This window comes from Neopsephotus bourkii, unplaced genomic scaffold (assembly GCF_033783945.1).
Source record: "Neopsephotus bourkii isolate Nb327-2 ecotype Australia unplaced genomic scaffold, CSIRO-AGI_Nbou_v1 NB_1279, whole genome shotgun sequence".
Taxonomy (NCBI): Eukaryota; Metazoa; Chordata; class Aves; order Psittaciformes; family Psittacidae; genus Neopsephotus; species Neopsephotus bourkii.
The window spans coordinates 3,924,334-3,951,206 of NW_026901764.1; the positions used below are offsets into that span (position 1 = coordinate 3,924,334).

At 37.4% G+C, this 26,873-nt stretch overlaps 1 protein-coding gene across 5 annotated transcripts in view; it reads right to left on the minus strand.

Moving 5' to 3' along the window:
- Window positions 1-26,873, minus strand: part of SPHKAP (SPHK1 interactor, AKAP domain containing) — a 70,367-nt gene that overhangs the window by 21,981 nt on the left and 21,513 nt on the right. For all 5 annotated transcript variants that reach the window (XR_009727211.1, XM_061365199.1, XM_061365200.1 and 2 more), the window contains exons 3-4: window positions 22,891-23,001; window positions 606-665 (exon numbers count right to left, since the gene is read on the minus strand). Coding sequence is in view for 4 of the 5 variants with exons in the window: in XM_061365199.1 (XP_061221183.1) it covers window positions 606-665; window positions 22,891-23,001 (171 nt within the window). In the remaining variant the exon portion in view is untranslated. The remainder of the gene's footprint in view (window positions 1-605; window positions 666-22,890; window positions 23,002-26,873) is intronic.

Below are 26,873 nucleotides of genomic sequence, written 5' to 3' on the forward strand. Positions count from 1 at the left end.
TTTGTCTTAATGCTTATAAAATAACAGAGCTTTTATTTTTTTTTTATTCCTTTTTTTTTACCCTCCAAACTTTCAGTTAAATGGGTAAAACACACCTTTAGTTAATTCTGTTTTACCTAGAACTCTCCTCAAGGTCACATAATCAAACTATTTGAAGCTGGACTGAATAAGACTGATAAGCTGAACATGACCTAAATGACTAGAAGTTTCTCAAAGGTTTTTTGGCAGTAAGAAAGAGCAACATCAGAAATTATTTTTATATAGTGTTATGTCAAATTGAAAAATTGGATGCATGACATATCCATGCTCTTCTCTGATACCTTATCTGATAAAATCAAGGCTAAGCAAGCAGTCCACTCACACGATAACAGCTGTAAATTCACAGGCTGCAACAATCCATTAGATATTTCTGGGATAAAGTAAGAAAAGCTAAAAAATATGGCCTGGCATTGAGACAATTTCAGACTTCTGATGCATTGCTCTCTGTAAGGGCTAAAAATCTAGGGCTGGCTTCGATTTGTCCATAGAAATTTGATCTGGGTTTGTATTGGAGAGTCCTGGAGATCCTGACTAGACACACTGTGCATGTTATTAAAATCTGTTACCTGTTTCACTTGCTCATTGCTGCAATCATCTGTGTTTGCATCTAAATTCACAAAACAAACCTGTAATAAGAGAGAAAGAGAATCAGTAGCTTTTAAAGTCATATTAGAATGGCAGCAACCCTTTTAAAGTCAATGTATTTTCCTTTTCTAGCCTTGTAGCTGAATACATGAAGCCTTCTTCCAGCACAAAAAAGATTGAAAGGTTAGCAAAGAGAATGGCGGAGTAGATACTAGGAAAGCAGAAAAAAGGAACAATAAAATTCATGACATTACCTGCTCTGGCAGTTAGCTTGTCTGATAAATGGGCAAATGTACCAACTAGCTGTAATAAAGAGGATATTAGAAAAGATAGACGAAGTGTTAAAAATGCATTTGGTTGTGTATCAGATAAATTCTTTGTGTCTTGCTTTTCCAATCATTTCTGATTTTCAGGCACTTGGTAAATATTTGGTAAGTCCAATTGTGAGTTGCTTTTAGAGTTCTCCCTACATCATCATGTATTTTCCCTAATTTTCTAAACTTTCTAAGTACAAGTTTAAGATTTTATGCATATAACTTTTTTAATGTGGTTAGCTAGCCAAATTGCAAGCAGAAGTTTTTAGCTGTGCTAACTGCACACTACAATAGGTAGCAGAACATCTTACAAGTTTACCTGTGATTCATGGCAAGTTACTATTTTTAATGACAAGGTCTTTTGCCCCTTCTTTGATCATTACGAGTTTCAGCTACCATTTGATGATAGATTGACTTCAACAGAAACTTCAGATTTAAAGACGATTTAATTTCGGAAGGCTTCTCTTATTTATTTTTCTATTTTTTTTTACATGATTGGAAGGCCATTTTCTGATCTTCAGAAATAAGAAAATCTCTCTTCCAGCTTTGTTTCCAAGTTAGAAGTAGGGTCTCGAAACCCAGGCTGCCTGTCCTACTGCTGAGCACTGCAGGTATATCTTTAAAGTTTGTGAAAGTTTCGTGTTGTCTTGATTTAACCCCAAACCTGGCACAGATTCAGGGCTGAGCTGAAGCTAATGCTCGATTTCAAATAAACTGCAGATCCAGAATTTACCTTTTAACAGTAGTGTGATTTATTTATTTTTTTCCAGCAAAGCGTAAATGATTTTTCCCTAATTTTTGTAAATTTCCCCTAGAAAAATAAAATGCTGTAAATTATCCCTCTCACAAATATTCTTGTGCTATCCAAGTTCCTCTTGTGTGGCTGCTTTTACCCCAAGACTACACTGATTTCAGTTTATATATGCACATACCATATGTACAGATTATGACCATCTGCAGTAACAGCCAGCACACCAGATGGAAAGATCCAGCCAGACCTCCCAGTGGAAACAAAAAAACCAACCCACTGAAAAAGAAACCTTTTTATACTTTTATAGAGTTTAATGGCATCTTTATACAAATTAAAAAAAATACTTTCCCAAATTTTTACAATTTTAGAAAAAAAAATATTTATCCACCTGACAATGTCAGGAATCAGGATAAGCCACTGACATCTGCATTTTGTGGCTGGCTAAATTTTAATAAATAGTTATAAAAATTTCTAAGATAAAGTATTGAAAATGCCCTCTATCAACACCATGTGGTAGCTACGAAATGTCCTACACGTTAGTTAATTATATAGACCAAAAAATTTTCTTACTTTCCACTGGTATTTTACCTGTAGGCATTTTACATGTCAGCAATAGGTAATTATTACAAAGAATTGGAAAATTACACTGTTGATTTGCACATGTACTTCCTCAGTGCATGCAATGATATGTGATTCTGAATCCACACGTACATGCGGATGCATTTGCTTAGGGAATCATTAAATTAGCAGACAGGGTAAGAATGCTGAAAGGTATGGGTCCAGTTTCTATTCCTTTCAAGCATGTTCAGAAAGTAGGGCTGTTACTTAGGAACTTCGTTTTGAAGCACACGTGCCAGAGTAGTAAGGTTTGCTTTTGTACTGGACTCAGTGCAAAACTTTGTGAAAAAGCTGTGCAGAAGCAGCCGTGTCTGCATGTACATTACAGCTAAACACTTAACTCTATGGTAAACCTTGCTTTGTCATTTACTATCTATATGTTAGTACAATGGTATATGTTTTTGCTGTGGTATACATTAGCATTCTTATTAGTGACAGTGTCTACCATCATAAAGGTACGCCTTTTCCAAACAGCCAAAAAAGTCATCATCTCTGTTTCATAAGGTGTGGATGGCATATAACTCACTAATTCTTCAGTAGAAGATATAATAGTATAAGCAGGAATACCTATTATTTAAAGTAATATCCTCTTTCATATATATTTTTTTACATTTTCAGAACCTCAGAACCCAAAGAACTTGTAATAAAACATATGGCAGTACTGAATCCAGTTTCCATACACGTATCAAATTCCATTGACATTGATTTATTATACTGAAAATGCTGTCTCTTAGCATTTTTCTATTCTGTAGCTTTTGCAGTTTTAATTATAGGCAGTTTTTAAACAAAAATAGTTTTGCGCTGGTGAAAGACACTGAAGAGCTCATTTACTTTTTCCGTTTTGTTGTTTGCTTTGAGATGAGCCCTGCTTTGAGCAGGAGATGGGACTAAATGGCTACTGTAATCGTACATTAACTCTACAGCTCCATCCTGACAGGCTCTGCACTACTGCTGCCTTCTGGGAAGTTTACAGGGAGGGTATTTTTCTTAGAGATACTTCACTAGAGGTCCTCAAAGAGAAAATATCCATCTGAAAAATCTCTCCCTGTTTCCTGCTTATGTAATATAAAATTTAAATTCTCACTAGCTTGCATTGCTTGATGAGCTTCTAGTAATTATCAGAGACACTTTCATCAAAACAAGGCAAAAAAACACTGCAGATTAATTCATAATCTGTAGGGAGGAAATATTACATAGACTATGAAGAAAGAGCCAAGGTCAGTCAGGTCAGCATTTGTTAACCTCAACTTAATTCTAACTTTTTTCCTTTCGAACAGATGCAAGTTAATGCGTTTTAGTTTAGTTTAACTAGAATCTAACCTTGTCCTAATCACAGTATCTTTAAATTTCATATCTTTTCACTTCCAAAATGTGTCTGCTCTCCACTCATACTGAGCTACTGTCTGGAAACATGCAGAACTGTCAAGATATTGCCTTTCTTTTCTGGCTTAGGAAGTACTTATTTTGGGGGAGAAAACAACAAAAATTAAATGATATTACATAATTAAAAACAAACAAACAAAACCAAGAACCTCCCCCAAAACCCAACAAATTAAAAAAACCCCAAACACCCAAATTCTGGCTTTATGTAGTAAGTTAGTCAGCCAACAACTTCCCTCTTAGATGCTAATATCTAGCTGTTTGCTCAAGTGAGAACAGTTCTTTTGGTGAACATGTACCACTGAACTCAGATCTGGAGCATCTATACTGGCAGAAAGAAGTATGCTACATATCCAGAAAATACTTAATACACACTCACATTGCTAATAGTAACCTTTTTGCTATGCAGATTCCCCCAATACAAGATTTCCATACTATTTTCTGTTTGTTTTGAGAAGTGCTAATGCCTCTTCCTATTGTCTGTATCAATGCCCAACAGTATGGAAACAAGGGTTTATCTCTGAAATACCATCTTTGGTGAGATTAAAACAATCCGCCTTTTTTTTTTTTTTAAGATTTAATTAAACCAGTACATATATATATTTTTTAAGAAGAAAATCTGTCTGTTTTCGAATCTTTTTCTGTGTCAAGTATACTAATTCAGCAGAGATGTTTGAAAACTGGGCTTATCCTGCCACAACAGTAGTACCTTCTTGCAAAGTGCTGCAATGGCTAAGAGATGCTAGCAGTTTATGAGAAGAGAAACAGCTTTTCTCCCACAAAGCATGAGTTCTTCCAGGTTCTTCTTAGGGAAGAGGTTGTACTGAATATTCCTTCCTTTCACTGGGATAGTAGCTGTCCCTTGCACCAAACTGGTGTAGTTACTCTAGTAAACAAAGTGACAGCCATAGTCTTGTGTTCTGCGCCGTAAAGGAACAACCTTTGTTTGAAGTGCTGCAGGAGGTGCTTATTTTCTCCCATAAAATCCAAATGCATATAAATCATATACCACCCTCCCAAATAAATTTCAGTATCTATTTTAAAAGAAAGGAATTTAAACTGAAGAGACAAGGCTTGAAAGTTAGAACAGATGGCTTGTGCAACCTTAATTCTACCTCATATGCCCACATTCATGAAGCACGGTGTCTCTGATCAATGCTGACTGCAAAAAGGCACAGAATTATGAAGAAGCAGAGAACTATGTATCTGCCATTTTCCAACATCTGAGTTTATCACTTTGTGACCTAAAGGACACACTTAAGCATGGTTTCCTTATTTTTAATCTGTATGTTAGTGGATTACGACCATGCAGTTAAAGACAGCATCAAAATGCCAAAATGATGTCAGGACAACATTCAGGTAGGACAAACCATTTTGCCCCTGTAACTCTACCACTGTATCCATACAGCTGATCCTCCTCAGGTTTGGCCTAGGTATTACTAGCAGGCTAGGTTTGAACTGAAGCAGCGACAGTAACTCCACAATAGGAAAGGTGAATTCAAACTGTGCTGTTTTTGCACATTAAGCTTTCCCCAGTGACACTTGGTAGCTATTTTGTTCACTTTAAATGTTAGCATATGTTGCTGACAGGGGTTCAGTGGTGGGAGCCGGAAGACAGCTGTATATCAGGGTAGTTGGCTGTCTCCTCTCTTTTTGGTGATGAGGTATGAAACTTACAATGTAAATTTTAAATTAACATGCTTCTGATTGTGGTTGTTTGTATCTTCCTTTGCTCCATGTACCCAGTGTAAGTAACATGCCTATTAGATTAATTCAATGATGTTCTGATTATTTAGCATTACCCTTTGAGACATTAAAGGCTTGTACCTTGATTTCCACATTGTTTCTCCTCTAAATTATGAGCAGGTATTGATGTTCTCAAGATGTGTATTGTTTCTTACACAGTATTGTGTTACTGAACACTTTATCTTTTTTTAAATGTAGAACCATGGAGATACAGTTTTTTAAGAGGCTTGTGAAATTTTACAGCAACCATGATTGCTGTGACAGTTGTTTTTAAGAATTTAATGGAGTGTCTGACTTCCTTCATTTCTGCTCTTAGCAATAACTCTGTAATGGCATTTTTGGAATTATGAGCTCTGTTCTCATCCTAATTTCATCTGTGCAGAGGTAGAAAAACAATACAGTTGCGCTAAACTTTTATTAGACCAAAGTCAGAGTCTCCTGGCTTTAGAAAGTTAGTTTAGATCATCCTAATTTCCTCCCAGCACAATAACCAAATACAGTTACTGTAACACATCATTCACTGGAATGGTGTCTATTTCATGGAATGTACCGCTGCACATTGTACTCCTTTAGGAGCTGAAGTCAGCAAAAACCCTAGGAAAAAAATATTGCTTTACTTCATGCACCTGGGGCAAGGCAAACTGTAAACCACAGAAAATACCACAGGAGTGGCCACAGGCCATCTTTGTCCAGAAATATTCTGTGAGCTTTGTCTCTTTGAAAATGACCAGAACATTTACGTATTTTTTTACTTATATTAGTGTCTTGGTTTCAGCTGTAGCAGGCAAAAAATGTCTTTTCCAGCAGACTGTAGCAATGCAGCCATTGGTTGTTTTTTTTTTCTGTCTGTGCAACAAGGTGGCTGGTTTGGATGGTTATAGAAATGCTGATATGCAGAGCTCCCCCACAGACCCTTGTGTTTATTTTCCATTTGAATTATTTATGTTAATGTGAAGGCTACATAAAACTTCTTGGATTTCTTGTGAGATATGTCTATATATACACACACACATATATGTATATATCTGTATAGCCTGTCTGTAAAGACCCCTAATTACTGACCACTCTGTTCTTTAAACTTGCTGCTTCTTGAGTCTTTAAATCTCAATAGAGTTTCAAGCATGGTTTATTTAATATTTTAGGAAGAAAAAAAACCCAAACTGTAAAATGATGATTTCTACGTAAATCTTTTAATATATCACGAGATTACCCTTTAGCTAATAGTTAAACAAAAAACTTCATAATTCTGGAGATCCTAGGCATTTTTTAGCATCTAGGTTTTGCAGGACTTGTGTGAAAGGAGGCTGCTTGTGTGAATTTGTTTTGGAAGCTTGGGTCTTTGGTCATTTCATCATATCTACGAAAAAGAAAACTTTCGTAACTGACACCTGAGGCCAATGTCTGCACCTCTCCGTACATTTTGTACACTGTAATTCTGGTTCATGAGCTGAAAAGCTGCTATTAGGTTTTCACTGTGACTCAGGCTTTGGAGAGTAAAAGTCTTTCTACATTGTAGCTTCAGAAATTTGAGGTCTTGGGCAAAGGTGGAAATCTTGGTATCAGTAAGTTCATGACTGCTCAGCAGAACAGGCTACCCAAATACCAGCCCAGTCTGGAACAGTATGTCAGTGACGAGGCTGCTCCAGAAAGACAAAGTTAAATCTTCATAAAATGGTAGTTCTGAAGTTTAGATGCTTCCAGGGAAAAGATTTCATACAAAGCACTGAAATTTTCAGTTGTTAAAACACTAGAATATTTTAACTGTTGCAGTTAACTATAGACCAGGCTCTGCTAAGTAGCTGCACAAAAAAAATATGTTGTGCTTTGGAAAAAAGAGCTATTTAACAATGAAACAGAGGTGAAAGACTGACTCCCTGCAATCCTAAATTATGAGTGTCTTGGCAGTCTTTGCCCAGGCCAGTCTTGGTAAGCCAGAAAACGTAACTGCCTATAGTCTACAAAGCCAAACAGATTCATTCTTTAATCTTACAAGCAACTGAAGCAGGGAATTATTATGGTATTGGATATATACAGAAAATAACATTGGTGCATTATTAAATGAATGTTCAGATTTCTGGGACAGTTGAGTGTTTGCCTACTATTTTTTTAACATGTAGTCAGTCTCTTTTGGTACACTGTAAACTACTATAAAAAACAATTATTTTTTGCAAAGACACTTGTAGCTCATCTAAAAGCAAAAAAAGGAGATTAAAAAGTTAAAAGTACTTAAATCCATACTGCTTATCTGTGCTTGTCAAACCATTCTATGGTAGTCTACAGGCATTTTCAGTACTTGAGAAAGACTAAGTAAATGATGTTAAGCCTAAATTAAAAATGCAAATGATTTTGCTAAGCAAAGATGTGAAGTGAAAATATTCCATAGCAAAGACTGTGAGAGAATGATAGGACTCAAGTTTCACCTGATCCACGTCTCTGGGGTGTATGACTAGGCAGGCAATTACAAAAGCATGTGTGTATCTATGAGCTGGATCGAAAGAAGAATTGTAAATTATACAACTGCATACAAGGCTCTTAGATCAGAAGCTAAAGCAGCAATATCTGGAAAAGTGTATTAGGGTATTTTTAAACTGAGTGAGCTAGCTCTTTCTTACTTGCCTTTACTACTCAATAATGTTTATCTCCTCATTATTATACCAAATACAATTCTGCAAGTTCTCTCTGCTTTTGAGAAAATGATGTGGGAATTAAGGAAAAAAACCACCCAGATCTGATTATGGGTTTTGACTTGAGCTTGGTTGTATGATAAATATGTATCAGGATACACAATTAACAGGCCCGTAGTGACACGGTATAGTAACTGAGTTGGAAGTCCTGAGGTAAAGGTTGGACTTGATCTTGAAGGTCTTTTCATGCATACTTGATTCAATGATTAAGAACAAAAATCAGGTTTGTAAAATCTAACTGGTCTGGATAATGCTGTAAACTCTTCCTTCTCCCCACCATGCACATCCTAGCCCCAGTGCTGCTTCTGGCTTTCGGGGTCATAAGATGATCATCATGTTTGCTCCCCTCTGAAAAGGAACTCTTCATCCTTCACTTTACAGTATTTGCATTCAGCACACAAATGATGTTAAAAGCTGACCAATGTTGTTACAAGCGATGGAAATTACAGCTTTATAATGGATATTGTTTTGTGACAGTGTTCTTAGCTGCATGCACTTTATCGCCAATATCTGTCACCCTGTAGAAATCTCTAGATTATGTACAAAATAAAATATCCACTTACTCTGTGACTGAACCAATTCTTTAGAGACGTCTTTCACATGAAACAAACTCAGCAAATAGCAGTTTCCATTGCAATTTAGAAGATAGCATACCCTGTTCTGAACACTGAGTTCACAATACGTTCTAAATTCAGGAACACATCATCTCTATACAGCCCTAAATCTACTAACCTACATTAGTGCAGTTAAATAACAGGAAAACAGTAACATGAAAGCAGAAAACCAGAACCACCAGTGCAGGGCTTGTCAGAGTTGAGGATTAGCCCAGAACAATGATGCCATCTACTTTGTGTCCCCTCATAATGGTTCACTTCAAACAAAAGGCTAATTGCCCAGCTTCACAGCTCAGTCTTTCCTTGTGGGCTTTGTTCCTGCTGTGGCTCACCAGTCTCTCTTTTCATCATTTCTGACTGAAGCTCTATAATAAGGACAGCATATGGTTGCCAACAGCTTCAGTCATTTTAAACTAAACCTTCAGGGACTGACCTCTGTTTTTGCCGAAGGAGGCTTGCACAGCATCTGTCCGCTCACACGTGCTTTACAAATTGTAGGGCAGCTCTGCCCCAGCTGTTAGACAGATTATAAATATGTAGAGCTCTGAAGCAGCAAGACTGCTTGAAAAGTAAGAAATATCACATATGCTTGTTCTTATGAAGTGGTCTGCAATGATCTTCTGTTTGGCTATGTGAGTGCTGGGATTAGAAAAGCCTCCTATTAACATTTCACGGTTAACTTTTCAGCATCTTGAGGTGTAAGCTCACACTGTATGTGTGAAGGTGTGGCTTTGTCTTGTCTTTCTGTTGTATAAGCAAGGTTTGGGTTCGCACCCAGCTGATGCACTTACAATTTCCCAGTTTCATCTCTATTCCTGTAACCTGTGGAACATTTACCTCTGGGACCCCTGGCCTATTGTCATATTAGATATCATCCAGCAAGGTTGAAAGTGACTACAGGTTGTCACATGGAGGCCTTGACTACTTGCTCTTGTAAACTATGCCTTGATTGGAAATGAAGATTTAATCTCTAGCACACAGAGTGGTAGCTTTATGTGTCATGCCAAGCACTTCAGATACCAGATCCTGCAAACTGCAAAGGAGTTACAAGAAGAAAACTCGTGGGGCAGAAGAGCTAGTTCCTCCTCCTCCCACTGTTAGCACAGTCTGTCTCCTTATCAAAGCTACCCGCCCTCCAGCCATCTTTGTTCTTCTCACCTGCCTCCCACAGACCATCAGGGCTTAAAATTTGGTCAGAAAAAAGCTTAAACCAGTGCTCAACTTCCACTGATGAGAGTCTGTTGCTGTGGGAGGTTGTTTGACATGACTTCATCAAGACACTGGACTCCTCTGTCTTTATGTGAGCCATTCAGAGCCATAAGGGAAGGCTCTGTTGCTAAATGTGTCCCTGAAAGGAGGGGGCCTGTAGGTCTGTCTGCTTTTGCATGAGTAGGGGTTTAATTTGGTGCTGCTCTCCTTTGTCTCTGCCTATATTTAGAGAACTGCTTTGTGTTAGCATCCATTAAAAAAAAAAAAGTCTTCTATGATAGCACAATCTTGAATCTCACAGTTTTTGGAAAATGAAATCATGAATCACCATGCTTGCAGAATGTGTTGTTCAGTCGCATTAAAAAGATTCTTCAAATCAGTTAATTTGACATCTTAAATATACGCTCTCAAAACCCTAAATGCCACTGCATAATTAGAAAGAAAACCTTAATTGAACTCTGAAATTTCCTTTTTCCCCCACTTCCCCTTTATTTGCTCTCTCCTCAACTGGAATTTACTCTTTGATTGCTCTCAGTTGAGTCTCAAATTATTTCTGTTGGTAAACAGGCAACCAGAAATCATAATTATGCTTCTTTACTGAAGCTGTAATCCTTGGTATTCTCTTGATTCTTTAAAAAAACCCAAGAAAAAACAGCCAACTAATTTAAATCTAATTCAACTAGTTTGTCAAAATATTTTTATGCACACAGACCCACAGCTGCTTTGGGATAATGTTTTGCCTATTTGCATGTAATTTTTGACAGATTTATGTCTGATTTCCAGAATCCAATATGAAGTAGTAAAGATAAATAAATTTCATCTCACAGAGTTCTCTAAGCACCTTTCAGGGTTAAAAAAAGAGCAGTGTGGGTGGGAGGGATGTATAGATCTGGAAGGCCTTGTCTTACCCAAATCCACTGTTTAAAAATCAAGCTGGGAAATTCTTTAAACTTAGTAATGAAGTGATTTTACCAGCGAAACCTCGTTTTGTTGGGTTTGATACTGACCTTTCCTGAATTCATAGAAAGATTACTTAGAAAAACATGATTCTGCCCACATTTGCATACCATGAGTTAAAAAGAGCATGGAATATCTCTGCTAAAAGTCTGCTGGAAAGCGGAGAAGATGGCTACTGTATCAGAATTATAAAACAATCCCTAATCTCTGTGTGTTAGGCAGAAGTACCTGTAAATCAGTGCACTCACCTATTCTCACAAGCTCTGTATTTCCAGAGCCAGACCACAGAGCTGTTGAAATCATGGATGACTTTCTTCTAGCATGTTAAATAGCAGCAGTCAGAAATAAAGGCCTTTCTGTCCATGTGTGAATTGGATTATTAGTGTTCTCATTCCCACTTTTAAGCTCTGTAGCTTAAAAAAAAAAGAAAAAAAAAGACTTCATTCCACATGCTTATTTGCATATGTGGCTGGAGAAAAAAAATACCTGGGTAGCGTTTTAGAGGGGTTTAAAACAAACCCCTTAAATAAAGCAGGAATCTCCTAGCTTTCAATTTTTCATATCTGAAATAACAAACTTGAAGTTAAAATTATTTTCTAGGCCAAACTTTCTTTTTCCTCTTAACAAGCTTCCACCAGGACAACATCAGCTTTCTTCATGTCCTTCTTCATGTTCAGAGCAGTGGCGCAAATGGGACTGAGGTTGCCGCACAGTCCCATTTGTGTGTGCTTTTTTGTGGCATCAGTCCTACATTGGTCTCATGTTACAGAAAGGGGCCTGGAAGCTCCTATAGTGATGATTAATGTGAGGGCTTTTGTAGCTCCCAGTTTCTTTGCAGAATAGCAAAGGGATGAGAAATACCGGCACCCAACTGGGGATTGGATTGTGTCTTTTCAGAAAAGGAGCTAGCAACCTCAGCCTAAGCCAGTTTCCTGCAAATGCTATCAGGAGTGGTGTTTTGTGTAATGTCAGTAGCAGTGTTCCTGATTGTTCTTTAACTTATGCTGATACTCTGAGAAGGTAAATATCTCCACAAAACAGAACGCCCTATCGCTGTTTTTGCTTACCCCTGATAACTTTTTCTTAGTGTAGCTCAGGACGTTTTATGGACAGCTGTAGGTGATCTTTCAGTTCAAAGGGCACATGAACAATCACTTTGTCTGAACAAGACCTTGAGTTCTAGAGAAGAAAACACCCAGGGCAAAACACTTAACTGCAATTAGGTGTAACTTACAGTATAAATTAGTTTTCATGCTCTGAATACTAAAAGCACAAAGCTGTACAGAAGAACTTCCAACTCTAGTATGTTTTTCAAGTTCTCACATTGTCATTAGGTACATGTGTTTACCTGTGTAATAAACAACTGCTCATTTACTTGATGGAAACTTCACTGTTGCAGCCATCAGCAAACTGAACTGGAACAGAGGCAGTTAGACAGGCTGCCTGGAGGGCAGATGGTCTTTGCACTACCTTGGGCCCACTCACAAATATCTCATCTGTTTAAATATATAACGGTGCAGTCACGCAGTCACACACCCTCTAATTAAGAGGAAATGAGGATTATCTGAAGTAAGAGTGTGTGTGTGTGTGTAGCTTTCTTCTGCATACAGTTTCAGAATGCATAATATGTGATCTTCATTCAGCTTCCTTCTCGTTTTATACTGTACTGCTTCATAATGTCTTCATTCAGAGCAGGGGGACTTGTGACACCTACATCATAAAGCATGTAAAGGAAAAGACGCTTTCCTGTGGTTTTGGGGAGAGAGAGATCTCACCTGTTCACAAGCTGCTAGCTGAAATCTGGTGAGTGTCAGGTCATATTCTATAGACTGTTCTCCCATTATTTTTTTTTTCTTGGTCATTTACTGTTATTTAGCCTCCTATTGCTCCATCTCTGTGTAGAAGCAGGCATGATTTTTTTTCCTGCCTTGCTATTGAACTGATGTGCTGTCATGGGATGGAAGAACATAATGAGGTAATTTCCAAGTGTTTCCCTTCCCTGGGCATAGAGATAAATGCCTATTGAGGGAGTATGCGTTACAAGGATTGACATCTCCTTTTTGTGGAGATCTGAGCTATTTCAAAGGAAATAAGGAAACTGAAAATTACCAGTTGTTGCTTTTATGTTGCAGTTATTTGCTTTTAGATTACAAATTCCTTTCCTCCACTGGCTAAATTTTGCTGACTTATTTTTCCTGACACTGGCTCTCTTCACTTCTTTTTGGAGTCCTTAACAGTTATAACCAATATGCATAGCTTCACTTTGTGAAAGATAGAAGAGTGCAAATGGTATAAAAGATGTAGCTCCCTCCTCTACACAGTACAATTTGATCTTTTACATTTAAATGGTTAAAGAAGATCTTGAGTTGGAATATCTCACTTATCAGGTGTTTGGAATACCCTGATAATGACTCAGAATAAAAAAGCATCTTCTGGAAAACAGAGCTAATTATCCATTAACATTTGGATGCAATGCTTGTCTCGCATTAATTTCCACGCTTGCCAAAATGATTCTGGCAGAGGAACCAGCTGAGAAATGTAAAAATAAAAACATGGGCTTGAAATTACTGGATATACCATGTCACTGCTTGCAAAAGGATGTACATGAATGAAAGTGTGAGGCAGTAGTATTACACAGGTAGGAGAATTTACAAGTGCAAAATTATAAATTGTCGCAGAGTATGAAGCAGCTCATTGCACACCTTCCACACCGTAATCTAATTCAAAAGGCTTCGTGACAGGTATCCCTCAGATATACAGTGGTACCTTTCTCATCTCACCAAGTGAAGCTACTGCAGACCATCAAAAATATCCTTCCTTGTCAAAGTAGGATCAAGTCATGCTACTGAGAGTTTCTCTGTGCAGAACTTCTGCAGAATGCAGAGCAGGGTAAGGAAACATCAACTTGAAGCCAAGTCTGGGCCTTCCTTTTGTTGTACAGTCCTTTGCAAGATTACTGATTGACAATTTCCCTCTAGCTGTGAGTAGAGAAAGTATTTTTCCCCTTCTTGCCTTTATTGGGATGACCACAACAATCAAACTGCTCCTTTCAGATTTTATGTAAAAATATCCCCCATGAGCTGCACAACTGCTATCTAACATGCAGATGACGTTTTCAGCTGCTCTCCTTGCAAAGCCTAAGGCAGTGTTTCCAAAAGCAGACAACCTGCTATAAACCATCTTCTATGAGTCACCCAAGTTCACCTAAATAAGGTCCTGAGGTCACTTTCCTATGTCTCCCCAGTCCAGCCACAATTCTTTTTTAGGTACACAGCATATGTTGTCAGAAGGATGTGTTATACTGCTCTCTCTCCAGCATTTTTAGCAGCAATGTACATGAAATTTAGCCCAAATTCCTCTTCAGAAGGTGCATATCTCAAAGGACTCGGTGGATTGTTCTTGATATTTTAATGACTATCCCTATTTCAATAGCTGGTCTGCATTAGTGGATCATCCCATCTCTTCATAATCAGTTGCTTCAAAACCAGCTGTGAATATTTTCTTCCCATTAAGGCTTATTCCTTTGGGTTTAATGTAATTAGTTGTCATTTATGACTTAAAGAAAATATGCCAATAAATATTTATGCCACATGCACCATCTGCTTTCTCTGGTGGCCTGTATACTTAATGTTGAACAAATTTCTATAACCCTCACATTGCAATTCATGTTAGAGGGAGCCTGTGGTTAAAAGAGCAGCAAGTAGTTATAGATGTCCACTCCAGAGGAACCAAAAGAACTCAGTTTCTTGATAAAGCAGACCATGGAGGCATTGAGAATATGCTAATGTGAAATGCTTGAGGATACAGCTGCAATACCACACTTCATCCTCCTGGTGTTTATTTATAGCTTAGTCAGAGTGAGGCTAAGCATACTTTTCTCTTAAATACAGATAGGAAAATTCTGTTGCATGAGTATCACAGAGGGACATGAAAGGAGGTGGCAGAAGAGTAAAGAGTGTCCAAGTCTGAAGTTACAAGGAAAGGGAAGAAAATCTATCACCAATCTTCCCTGCCACAAAATTCATGAGGCAGCTTTCAGATGCTGTATAAAATACATGTATGGTACTGAAAATGTGGAAATACAACCCTTTAAGGGTATATTTAATTTCTCCCTTAATATTAGCTCATATGTGAAGATATATTTTTCAGAGCCAAGTACCTACAAAACCAAAAAAAGAAACACATTTTACAGATTACACAAGTAACCCTTTCAGTGGTCTTTTAGGCTAGTGCTCAGTCTGCCAGCACTGGGCTCCATAAGGCAGGGAGTAATTGGTGAAGAGGAGGGTTATTTCTTTGTGCAAGCAAGAGAGGGGCTCTCAGGAAGGTACAATTCCTTACCACAGTAGCATGAAAACCCACGCATGCCTGAGAAAGGACTAAGACTCAGTGCCACAATTTAGCCTGCAGCTGTTGATTCCTGCTCCTTGTCAGGATGCAATTAAGGTATCGTCAGTCTGAATAGGAAGATGGGACTTAAAACTAAAAATACTTCTAGTAATTATGGCTTAGATCTGGAAATCAACGGATAGATTTTGATTTCTGAAAGAGACAATACTGTTCTTGAAGATGGTTGAGTAATTACTGAGTGAAAGGTAAAATAAATACTCTTGTAATCTCCTATCTATATGACATACTGTTGAGGGCATGCATGCGAGCTTGTGAGGGAGAGCAAACATCTTAGTATATAGGTCTGTCTATTTTATGCAGGCAAATAGGACTTTGCCATGTTTACTAGGAAATTTAAAACTTCGTTGAAACATAATAAAACAAAACAGTTGTTCCAGCTATGTATGGTCACTATTCAGGAACATGCATATGGTTTTGTTTATATGAAAAACAACCATCCCCCAGAAACCCTTCTTTTGGGATTCAAGATTGCACTTCCATAGTTGGCTGTATAAAGAGCCTTGTTGACTTCTACCAATCCTGTGAAGACATATTCTCCATTATGAACTCATATAAGACTCACACTCCACCCTTCAGTAAGGGTATGCTTTCATTCGTTGGAGACTCTGGAGAACATACTGGAAGTAGGGACCCTGACTAAGAGATACACAATGTCACGGTGCTTATATTTCAACACCCTGACCCAGTGTCTGCGTTATGGTTAGAAAGTTGCCAAGAAGTAGTTGTAGTATCAAAGACAGGTGTAAAATATAAATTTGTATATTTGTATCTAAACATATAAAAATATGTAGTGCCAAATCTTTAAAAATACTTAAGAAATGAATGAAAACCACTCATAATCCACCTTAACTCAACTGAAAACTGCTCTCTCTTTTTTCCAGCTTAAAATATAACTTGCCAAGGATTTTCCCTTTCTGCATATGTTATCATTCAGTTTGAATTAATTTGTGAGAGCTGTTTCCTGGATGTTTTTGTTCTATCACTTGAGTGAGCACTGGCATTTGGCTGTGACAATATGGTCACAGTTCTTTCTGCAAGAAAGAATTGGCCAGAAAAACTAATTTCTTAATTTCATAGTCAGTTTTCTTTCTGAATTGACTTCCTAAATCTCTGTACAAATGCCAGGGCAGTAAAAAAGATGAAGTAGGGGATAGAGGTGGAGGTAAGACCATAGAAGCCCTAATTTGGATGAGGTTAAATTAGTGCATAATGGCATCCTTAACCTCTTTCTGAACCTGTTAAAGGCCTGATGGCTAAACTGCAATGAAATTAGCAATGCTTAGGTACCTGCTTGGGATAGCAAAGCTGTGTAGTAGCAAGGTAGCCTGCCAGTTCTAAAAATCCAGCTGCTATGATAGCAAAATGACATCCTTTATCTCAGTAAACAGACCATAGAATATGTGATCCCTAATTACATCACCTGTTTGCTTTCTTAACAATCTGTTTTATTTCTCATCAAGAAAATAGCCTTGCCACTCTTCACTGCTATAAGCATTGCTTCCTTTCCTTGAGAAGCCAATTTTTGACTCCTAGACAGGGTATGTTCTGTACCCAACTATCAAACAACCCTAATATGCAATTATCCCTTCTTCTTCCTTCCATGCTGTGAATGGATTAGGGTTCTTCCATGTGGCCTAAGAGCACACAGTGGCTGGTTACTCTCTCCAACATCTCCACTTCCTTAGTCATGTTGTCTTCCACTTTCCTTTGTGCTACCACCAGCACTCATCAGACCACTTGGAGAAAAAATGCAAATAGCATGGAGTGAGGCAAAACCTGACAACAATTAAATGAGAAGGTACTTCAACTAGACTGAATTTTGTCAAAGTTTGGGCTGCTGTCCTTTCCCTTTCCCTCTACTCTGGCCATGTATTCTTGTCACTCCCTTGGCCTGGATCTAACCAATATACAACTGTGTATGTCTATGAGTATAGCCTACATTATAAGTATAATTGGCGGAATATTCTGGTGTAAGCATTTATGTTGTTACAGAGTAGGAGTACTTGCAAGCAGAAAAGTTGCTGGACTATTTCAAGAATGATTCAAATCTTTAAACTCTGTTGAAACTGTTTTCTCACCCATCTGCCTGCAAAAACATATTTTATTTTTATTTTTTGCTTTTCAGCTCTAAGTAGGCATAAAATTATTTTTAAATGAGCTTTAAAGTCCTTGACAAATCCTGATTCTTTAAAAACTGGTATCTTGCTGATAAATAAGAAATGAGCACTGTTATTTACTGCTTTGTTTTAATTTAAAAGTAGAGACTTTTCCACCTTCCTTACCTATCACTGCCATTTAATGATGTAAAGTTTGTGACTCTGCTTCTCTAGGATACTTGACAAAAAGTTTTCAGCATTTCTGCCAGTCTGGAAAAGCCATTACCTGTCACAAGGACACACACTGCCTGGGAATAGAAGGGTGTATTCTCCTAGGTCAGTGGCTCTCAAGTGCAATTCGTTGTAAGGTTGTGTGGAGCAGGAAGGCCTGCTTCCCAGCCTCTGTGCTGGGACATGACAGTTATGTGAAGAGGGAAGGGTGTGATGTCATATTTTGTAGGGAATTATTGGAATCTCAGTCCATTTTGGAAGAAGATATTTATTCAGTGCAAATATAATTTCTAATGGCTTTTCTGTCTGTTGCTGGTCCAGACTCTGAAAATCCAGAGAATTTCTGGACAATTTACTGTTATGATTTGTGTATCTTGAAGTAAATAAATGCCAAATGTCTTGCAGGACTAATATGATCTTTTTCTTTCTTTCTTTTTTTTTTTTTTTTTCTGCCTTGGTTTGTATCCTACTTTTTTCTAAATAACTCTTTACATCAAAAATTCCTAAAGATGATTAAGGTATATGTCTAGCAGTGCGGCAATACCACCTTAATCATGTTCACTGGACAGGCATCAAAAAGAAAAAAATCAAATCCTAGAAAGTGCTAAGAGGAATCATAAATTACTTTTCTGTGTGCAAGATTAAAACTTTGCACTTTAGGAGACTCCAATGCTAGAATAAACTATGAATCATCTCATTTAGGAAGAATTTAAATTCCTTACTTGTACTAACATAAGTCAACTACAAATGTTCAGCACTGGTAATTAAATAATCAGATCTAGGAAGTAAAGACAAAGTATCTCTAGGCTTTTTATTTTCAAATCAGGTTTGTTTAAAAACATGGTCAAATCAGGGAACATTTGATGAATGCCCAGAGAAAGATATTTGGCAATAGTGGAGTGGACAAAAGTATATATATTTATGTGAAATGACATTTATAAGGTCTCTCCATAGGGTAATAATAATTTCACATTACAGATATTTTAATTACATTTATAAGTGATTATATGTAGCTTACGAATGATTATGTCTCATGAATCCATGTATTTTATTAGGTGGATTTTGATTAAGTTCTCATTCAGTGGAAACAAAACAAAACTTCCATAATTAGACTACCTTTAAAATTTGTACCTAATTATATTAGCATCAAATTATGTATTTACAGCAGTAAACTGCTGCTAAACTATCATTGTTAATTGAACTAAGCTTAATGATTAGCAATTAGTCTCTGAGGAGGAAAAATACACATAACATAATTAAAGTTCTTTGAGGGCATTTAAACTTTAAGCCAAGAGCATGGCAAAATGAGATAGGCTCTACTGAAAAAAGGAGGGTAGCACACTTCAACCCAGGGACATTTTAAAGAGAGGTGGTAGGACATTTCATTCCAATACAGAAATAAAAACAAACAGCACCACTACCTGGGATTTGCCTTCATTCTCCCATGCTGAGCCTTCACTTCAAGAACACAGAAATCTCTTTCAACTGCCTTCTCCTGACTAGTCTCTGTGGGAAAACTCTGTAGTAAACCCTAATAACCTAAGACAGTTAGCCCTGTCCCCCTGGACTCAACCACAGTGTGCCTAATCTGATTTCCTAAATATAAGCACAGAACTGGACAAAAATAGCATGTACTAAAAGCAGAAAAATAAAGTCAGGAGAAGACAATCTTTCAAATTCTGTTCACATCATACTTATTATATATATAACATTTCTTTTCAAAGACAACTCACCAACATACTGCTAAATTGGCATAAAAATGGAGAACAGACACTACATCTCACTATTATTTCTCCATATGATTTCTATTATTCATCTTTGCAGATGAACAAAAACATTGGGTTAAATATGATCACACAAGTATTCCTTCTATTATGGTGGGGTAATTTTCAAACCAGATTTTGAAATAACAAGTTTCAGAACTCAGGAGATTTCAAACTTAAGCAAATGTGAAATCCTGTTTCTTCCTCTGATACAATTTATTATGTTCATATAATAATGGCTAAATTTTCATTAATTAGCTTGGAAATTAATGGACTATTACACATACCAAAATGCCCATTCTGCTTAAAAAAAAAAAAAGTTTCTTTGAAAATTAGTTTGCTATAACTGAGTTAAATGCTTAGTGTTTTAATAAACTGATGTTAGTATATTTGGTGAGCATATGTAGGACAACCATGAGTTTATTTTTACTTGTACAAACTGTGCTAATCTGTAACAGGACATAATGAATATAACATTTATGAAAGCTATGTTCATATGGTCTTGTTATATTTATCGTTACAGTAAGATTAGACCCCTTATAACTAAACATGAACTCTTCCAAGTGAAAACTGAACACTGTAGCTAAATGTATTACCAACTATCTCTGGGAAAAGCAACTGTTAATGACATAGTACAATTGAGATTTCTCTTTTCCTTCTGCAAACCTAATGACAACTTTCAGAGGCGGTTTTATTAAAACATCCCTGGCACCATTAGCAACAGCAATTTATAAGTCTTACATATGAAAGAGAAGATAAAACATATTTTCTGCTAAGGGAAGTCTGGTATGCCTGCTAATTGAGAAGCTGGTGTAACTATTCCACGTTCATATCCTTCTTACTCCCTCATTCCTGCAGTTCTGCTCATTTAGTCTCAGGTATTGGAAAGGACTCAGAATGAAACGTTTTGGTCATTCTGAGTATGATACTGAACTAATGCTTAATCCTTGCACAGTTAATTATTCTGTGTTCCTGGTTTGCTCATGTACTGTGCATAGCCAAATGAACCACTAATGTACTTAAGGTGAGGTGAGCAGTTCAGTGGTGGGTGGGGTGGAAGTGCTTACACTCTTACCACATATCACGTTTAATAACCAATTTCAAAGTTTTCTAGTTTACTACTTGCATTTACACTAGTTGTGCAACCTTTTAGGCATCAAAATAAAAATTCTCTACTGTACTACTGCTCAGAAGAAGTTAACAAGGAATACGAACAAAACTTCAGTTATGCTTATAACAGTTTATGAGTAACTATTTAACAGTAATGCAGAAGTATAACTTTCATGGACATATCAAGAACTAAGCTTCCAGGCCACCAAAATTCTCTTGATTTGAACAGCAATGTTCCAAAATAATATTTAACTTCATTGCTTCTAAGTCAATGACTTATTGTACATTCCACTTCAATCTCATTAATACGAAATTCTTTCAATATAATCTCTTTTCTTCTATAGTGGTAACTGTAAATGGCAGAAACAACTAGGTACAAAATTTTGCTTTGAAGACTGCAAAACTTTCTCTGTGTGGAGAGTTGGCACTGTGTTCAGAAAGCTATACAGGGAAACCTGCCTGTCCTATATGCACACTACGCAAGGAGTAGGCAATGGGAGATGACTTGGCAGACCCTGTTGCAAAGCATATCCTAATATTTCTCTCATGTAAGAAAGCAGTCAGGGTCTTGTAATTTAGAATGCCATTAAGAACCGTAAGGGAACTGAAAGCTTCAAGAAGCACCTTTACCCGTAGGAAAGAACTTTGTTTTCCTTGTCTTTTCTTCAAAAAACAGGGGATTAAAAGAAAATTTCCACCTTGCATAACTTCGCCAGGGAAAATTGGAGGCATTCAACACATATGGGATTTTGGTCTGTGATTTGCTGAAACCTCTCTTCTCAGAATCTCCTTTTGGGATTCTAATGAAAAGTAATTTCTCTACTTTTGCCTCTTCTCTCACATCTGCAGAATGGTAAGAGTAATGCTTATTTTCCCTACAGGGGGACTGACTTGCACTAGAAAAAACCTGATCCTTCTTTCATGAGAAAAAGTGTGTATAAATCAGCTAGCTAAACAGTAAAACCAAGTGGCTATGGTCAGTGTTTTCTCACTAAAAGCAATCCTTTCCTTGTATCAAACAAGGATACTGGTGATCCCATTCTGGTTGAGAATGTATTCAGGATACTGTTCAAGTGACAGCACTTAAGCTGCATTTGAACAATGTGCTTCTAATATTGTGACTCTTTTGAGAATATATACAGAATGGTCAAAGAACAGGAAACTGCTGTCTAGTTTTTGGAATTTGCGAAATTAGTACACCAAACATTACTCCTTAATATCCCCTTCCTTGTTTAACCCAGCATCCAAAATAGACACAGGTGTCTGTTTAGTTTTTCACCTTATACCTTGTATAGTTGCTTACTAACACACTCTGATTAGATTGTGTATTACGGTCACTTTGTCTTGTGGAAACGGATAGTGCAGTGGACAGCGTGGCAGTGCACTGAGCACTATAACCTTTGGCCATATTCCCAACTTTTAACTGCAGCAGTTAGACTGTTGCACTCCTGCTGTTCTCAAGCATTCTGCCTCACCGCCAAGCAAGACACACAGGTTCCAGTCATCACCACCATGGGATGAAGATTCAGTTTCTTGACAGCAGGTGTCAGGGTTCATCAGCTACAACTGAAATGTTCATGTCCTTGAGGGAATTCCAGCAGACTCCATGAGAGCCCTCAGTTTTTAGGTTGTGAGCAGCACAAGCAGCACTAGAAACATTTTGCCTGAGATAAAACTGCTCTCTTCTGAAGTACTTGTTGGCTCAACTGGGGCCAGGAATTATCAATCAGATGAGTTTCTGAATAAGGATCTGCTCTCCCAAGTCCTTCATCAAATAAGAAACTATTCCATCCAGTTTCATGTAGACAGTATGTAAAGCAAAATAACTCCTATTTCTTCATGTATGCTCTTAACTAAAAGCTGTTCTTAATTGCATTATAACCCACAATAGTGAAACCAAGATTTTATTTCAAATGTAAAATAATTCTGTTTGAGTTCTTCAGCTGCTTCTCCTCATCTAATATGGAAAGAGTTTTCTCTTTAATTGTGTCTCTCTGCCTTCAAGAATGTTGAGCAGGCTTTAAAACATCTGCTATTTCCAGCTTGCCACTTAACAAGTTCTGGTTTGGAATAATTTTCTCTTTGGCTTATTTTTCGCTCTTGTTACTTGAGATTATGAGTGTAAAAAAGTAAGGAGGGCCACAAAGTCTGAAGGCCAAATGTGGGGAAACCAATCTAAAGTGCTCTGTGTAGAAATCTGTATGTATTTTTTGCTTTGCCTTTTAACAGAAAGCTAGAAATTACAGAAACTGGAGATAGATTGCTATAATTTCAGTATTACTTAGTCACAAACTTTAAGTAACATATACTGTAATACACGGCCCCACACCATACCCAAATAACTCTCCATAGACTTTTCCCCAGAGGAGGTGTGAGTACTTACTGAGGCACAGTTGCTTTCTGACTTGTCTTCCAGAAAGCCAATTTGGCATGGTGTCCTCTGATTCTGCAGCCAGTAGTCTGTTGATTCTAGCAGACTGTTACTGCAGAGAATCTGTTAAAATAGTTAAAAATAGTTAAAATAATTTTAAAAATTATTCATTTCTACTTTGTTTTGGGGCCCTGAACTCTACTGTTGTAACTCAAAGGAAATTTGCCTACAGAATTTTGGGGGGGGCAAGACTGGGACTCCTGTTCCTTTTGGACATGTACAGTTAATGCACCTTAAATAAAGTGATTTATGTATCCCCTAAAGCATCAGCCTATTTTCTTTCAGAACTGAAAGTCATTGGACATACTTGAAGGAGCTGCCTAAACCAAATATTTTAATTGGAAAACACTGCTAGGAGTTTTGTTCTGTTTTAAAGTGATAAACATAGATGCTGGGAAAACTAATTATTTAACTATACCAGAGTGTGCAAACTTGCACCTTTATGATTTTCTATGTCTCTTTCCATGGTAGATCAGTAGTGTCCATTCTACCAGCAGCCTCCTTCCTGGTGCTGCCTATGCTACAAACTCTTTATTTTTCTCCTTTGTGAGGAGCTAAAGTACTTAAAGCCTGCTGTAATGAGTACTGAGCAAGACAGCTTGCATTTAATCTCTCTGTATTGACTCAGTCTTATGGCTTATGCCACAAGCTTTGCTCAAACAACACCAAAATGGGCTTACAGGTATCTGTGGACTCTAAAAAGGGAAAGCCAGTTTTGCAAGTCTGTTGTTTAGACTGAACTGAATTTCTTACTTGCTGACTCTGTACTAACTGTCTTTCATCAAAAAGTGTGACTCTTAGTATTTTTAAAACAACTAGGTAACAACAGGTAAACAAGAGCTGTAACAATGATGCTACTCATAGAACATTTCATGTGCCTTATTGTCATCTTCAGGCAGCAAAGTTAAGAATTATGTTTGTGAGATGGATGTATATGTTATTTGTCCTTCTTGCAGTTCTTGTATTGCATGGAAATAGGCTGTACTCTAGCTCTTTAGACTTTAATTTTAATAATGTTATTTTAAAATATGAATTAGTTGCTCTACCTGAAAAAAAATAAATTTGTGCTCAGTACTTTTCTTTATATTGCTGCACATTTTGCTTCGACATGCGTTTGTCCTACTCCAGAGCACTTGACTCATAAGCCTTGATCCATTCTTCAGAGAAGTGAGAACTTGCGAGGCCTCTTCATTTCTCAGGGAAGATAAATGACTGTGGAAAGCTGATCAAGCCAGTTGACACAATTTTCTAATACTCAGGAGCAATCCAGAAGTTAGCTTATTGCCACCCTCAGTCTAACACCCACTCCAATTTTTATCTTTCTGACAGCAAGCCAGTTAGATAATTAATACTGCACTCTCTGTGTTATTCTATATTGATTTCTGAATTAAAGTCAGCAGAGGATGGATAAGGAGGTAATGGGGAACAGTACAGTCTGTAAGCTTGGCCTGCTTCAGTACCCTTCTTCAGTGCCCTCCACCATGTTCCTTGGTACTCCAGCCTTGCTATGGGATTTCTTCTAAAGGGCCTCTGATTATAAATTTAGGGTTCATAAAGTACTCAGAAGAAGTACTGTTCCCAAAGACTTTGTTCTGAGAATGACAAAGGATATCAACACCAGTCTCTTCTGAGAGACTGCTAGCTAATCTTGTTTACCAGTTAAATGACTCTGCACTCAATAAATTTTATAACCTCCTGTCTCAGTGCAAAAAGATTCCTGCCACAATAACTAACTCTAATGTGGAAAATAATATATCTCATATCCCAAAGAAACAATTTTCTATTAGTGTTACAAATGATATATATCCTTTTCTTTTCTTTTCTTTCCTTTTTTTTTTGTTTGTTTTTGTTTAAGGAGTGTTTTCAAATGTGGAAATACTGAGCCCTTGCAAGCTGGTTTGTAAAGTCTTAGAATCAAACATTTTTTTCCAAAAATTATCATAAAAATTACAATCCTCTGGCAATTCTTTATGGGTTTTCTTTTTTTAACTATGGGTTTTTCATAAAAACCTGGATTTTTTAGGAAGACATGCTCTGGGGAGACTTTAGAGCAGTCTTCCAGTACCTAAAGGGGGCCTACAGGAAATCTGGAGAGGGGTTTTTTACAAGGGTGTGTAGTGACAGGACAAGGGGAATGGCTTTACACTGAAAAAGGGTAGATTTAGACTAGATGTTAGGAAGAAGTTCTTTACTGTGAGAGTGGTGAAGCAATGGAACAGGCTGTTGGTGCTCCATCCATAGAAATGTTCAAGGCCAGGCTGGATGGGGCTTTTACCAACTTGGTCTAGTGGAAGGGGTATTGGAACTAGATGATTTTTAAGGAGTCTTCCAGCCCAAACTATTCTATGATATACCTACACATCTGATTTCAGATTTAATCTGATTCTAGATCTTCTCATCCTAAAGGGTTGAAGTTCTAATTACCTGCTAAAACATAATTTTACATACATAGGAAATAGTTCTCTTTAGCTCAAATAGCTTTTGCTGTTACAAGCAGTCTTGTTTCACTTCCTTAAAAATCAGAGTGCGTTTGTCTTTAGTCTTAATCACTTTAGATTTTTCTTTCCCAAATCTCAGTCAGTTTCTGAGAAACCAGAAATTATCATGTAGACACAAACTTCCTGTCTCATAAGGACTTGCTGCACACACCCAGTATTTCAGAATAGCGAGATCATAGCAGATGTATGTTGTAGATGATAAACCCACAAAATGAGCTGGGCAGCCCAATCTTCACCTAGTTTTCCACCTGTGGGATGTTAAATGATCCTTGCTATCTCTGTCTTTCTTTCAGATGATGTTTTTATCAGGAAGTAAATACTGGTAAAGTACTAACAGAAGAAATAACTTTCCTGACAAATCTTTCAATCCATTCAGGCCACAGTTGACAATCTTTGGTCATTCCAGGATGGTTTATAAGTCACAAGGCTTTATACCACACTTAAGTTTATTTTCATATGTTTTCTTTCATAATAGGCTTTGAAATCAGGGACAGAAATTATTACATGGAAATTTTGGACAGCGTGTGTTTCTTATGTAACTTCAAGGAAATCAAAAGCATTAGCTGAATGATATTTTCTCTAGGCCAGATTCTTCTCTCATGTGTGCATAAGTAGTTCTGCACATGCACTTGAGAATGCAGCCAGAAATGTGAAGAAGGTATAATGGCATAACATTTTTACTAGTGCAGGTTGGAGAAAATAGTTTGCAGCAATTTGGCTTCGAAGAAGGTAGGTGAGAAAACCAAAACCAGATATACTTGAGCACACACAGCAGAAGCAAGCGAAGGTCAGCAATCTAAGGAACAAGGGTTGGCCCAAAGTCATCTGGAAAGCCTCCAGAGATTACTCTAGAAAAGACAGCACTGTGGGAAACAGAGGCATGCAAGAACATGTGGGAGGGACCTTCTTGCATATGGTCTAGTTTTACATATATCAAACGGTGTTCAGGAGACAGAAAGTGATATTTGAATAAGCAGTGTCAGGAATACATCCCTGGCAGTATTCAAGGCCATGTTGGATGGAACTTCGGGTAACATGGTCTAGTGTGAGGGGTCCCTGCCCTTAGCAGGGAGTTTGGAACTAGATAATCTTAAGGTCCTTTCCAACCCTAACTATTCTATGATTATATGAATTAGAGGTGTAAACTTTAGATGAGTTTAAACTTTACCTTATGATATGCAAGTTTCTGCATTATGACATTTCAGACCTGTTATTGCTCAGAAACTTCCCATTAGTACTTCTTTGGAGGAAGGATAATTTGGGCCACCCCCCAATGCTGATCATGCCTGCTATGCAAAAATGCACATATAGAAGCTATGTGAACTTGGGGGCATGTTTCTTTGGTAAGACACCAACGTTGTCACAGTCAAAGACAAACATACAGTAAGAATGAATGTAATACTTGCATCTTGCTATTGTGAGGCAATTTTTCCTGTT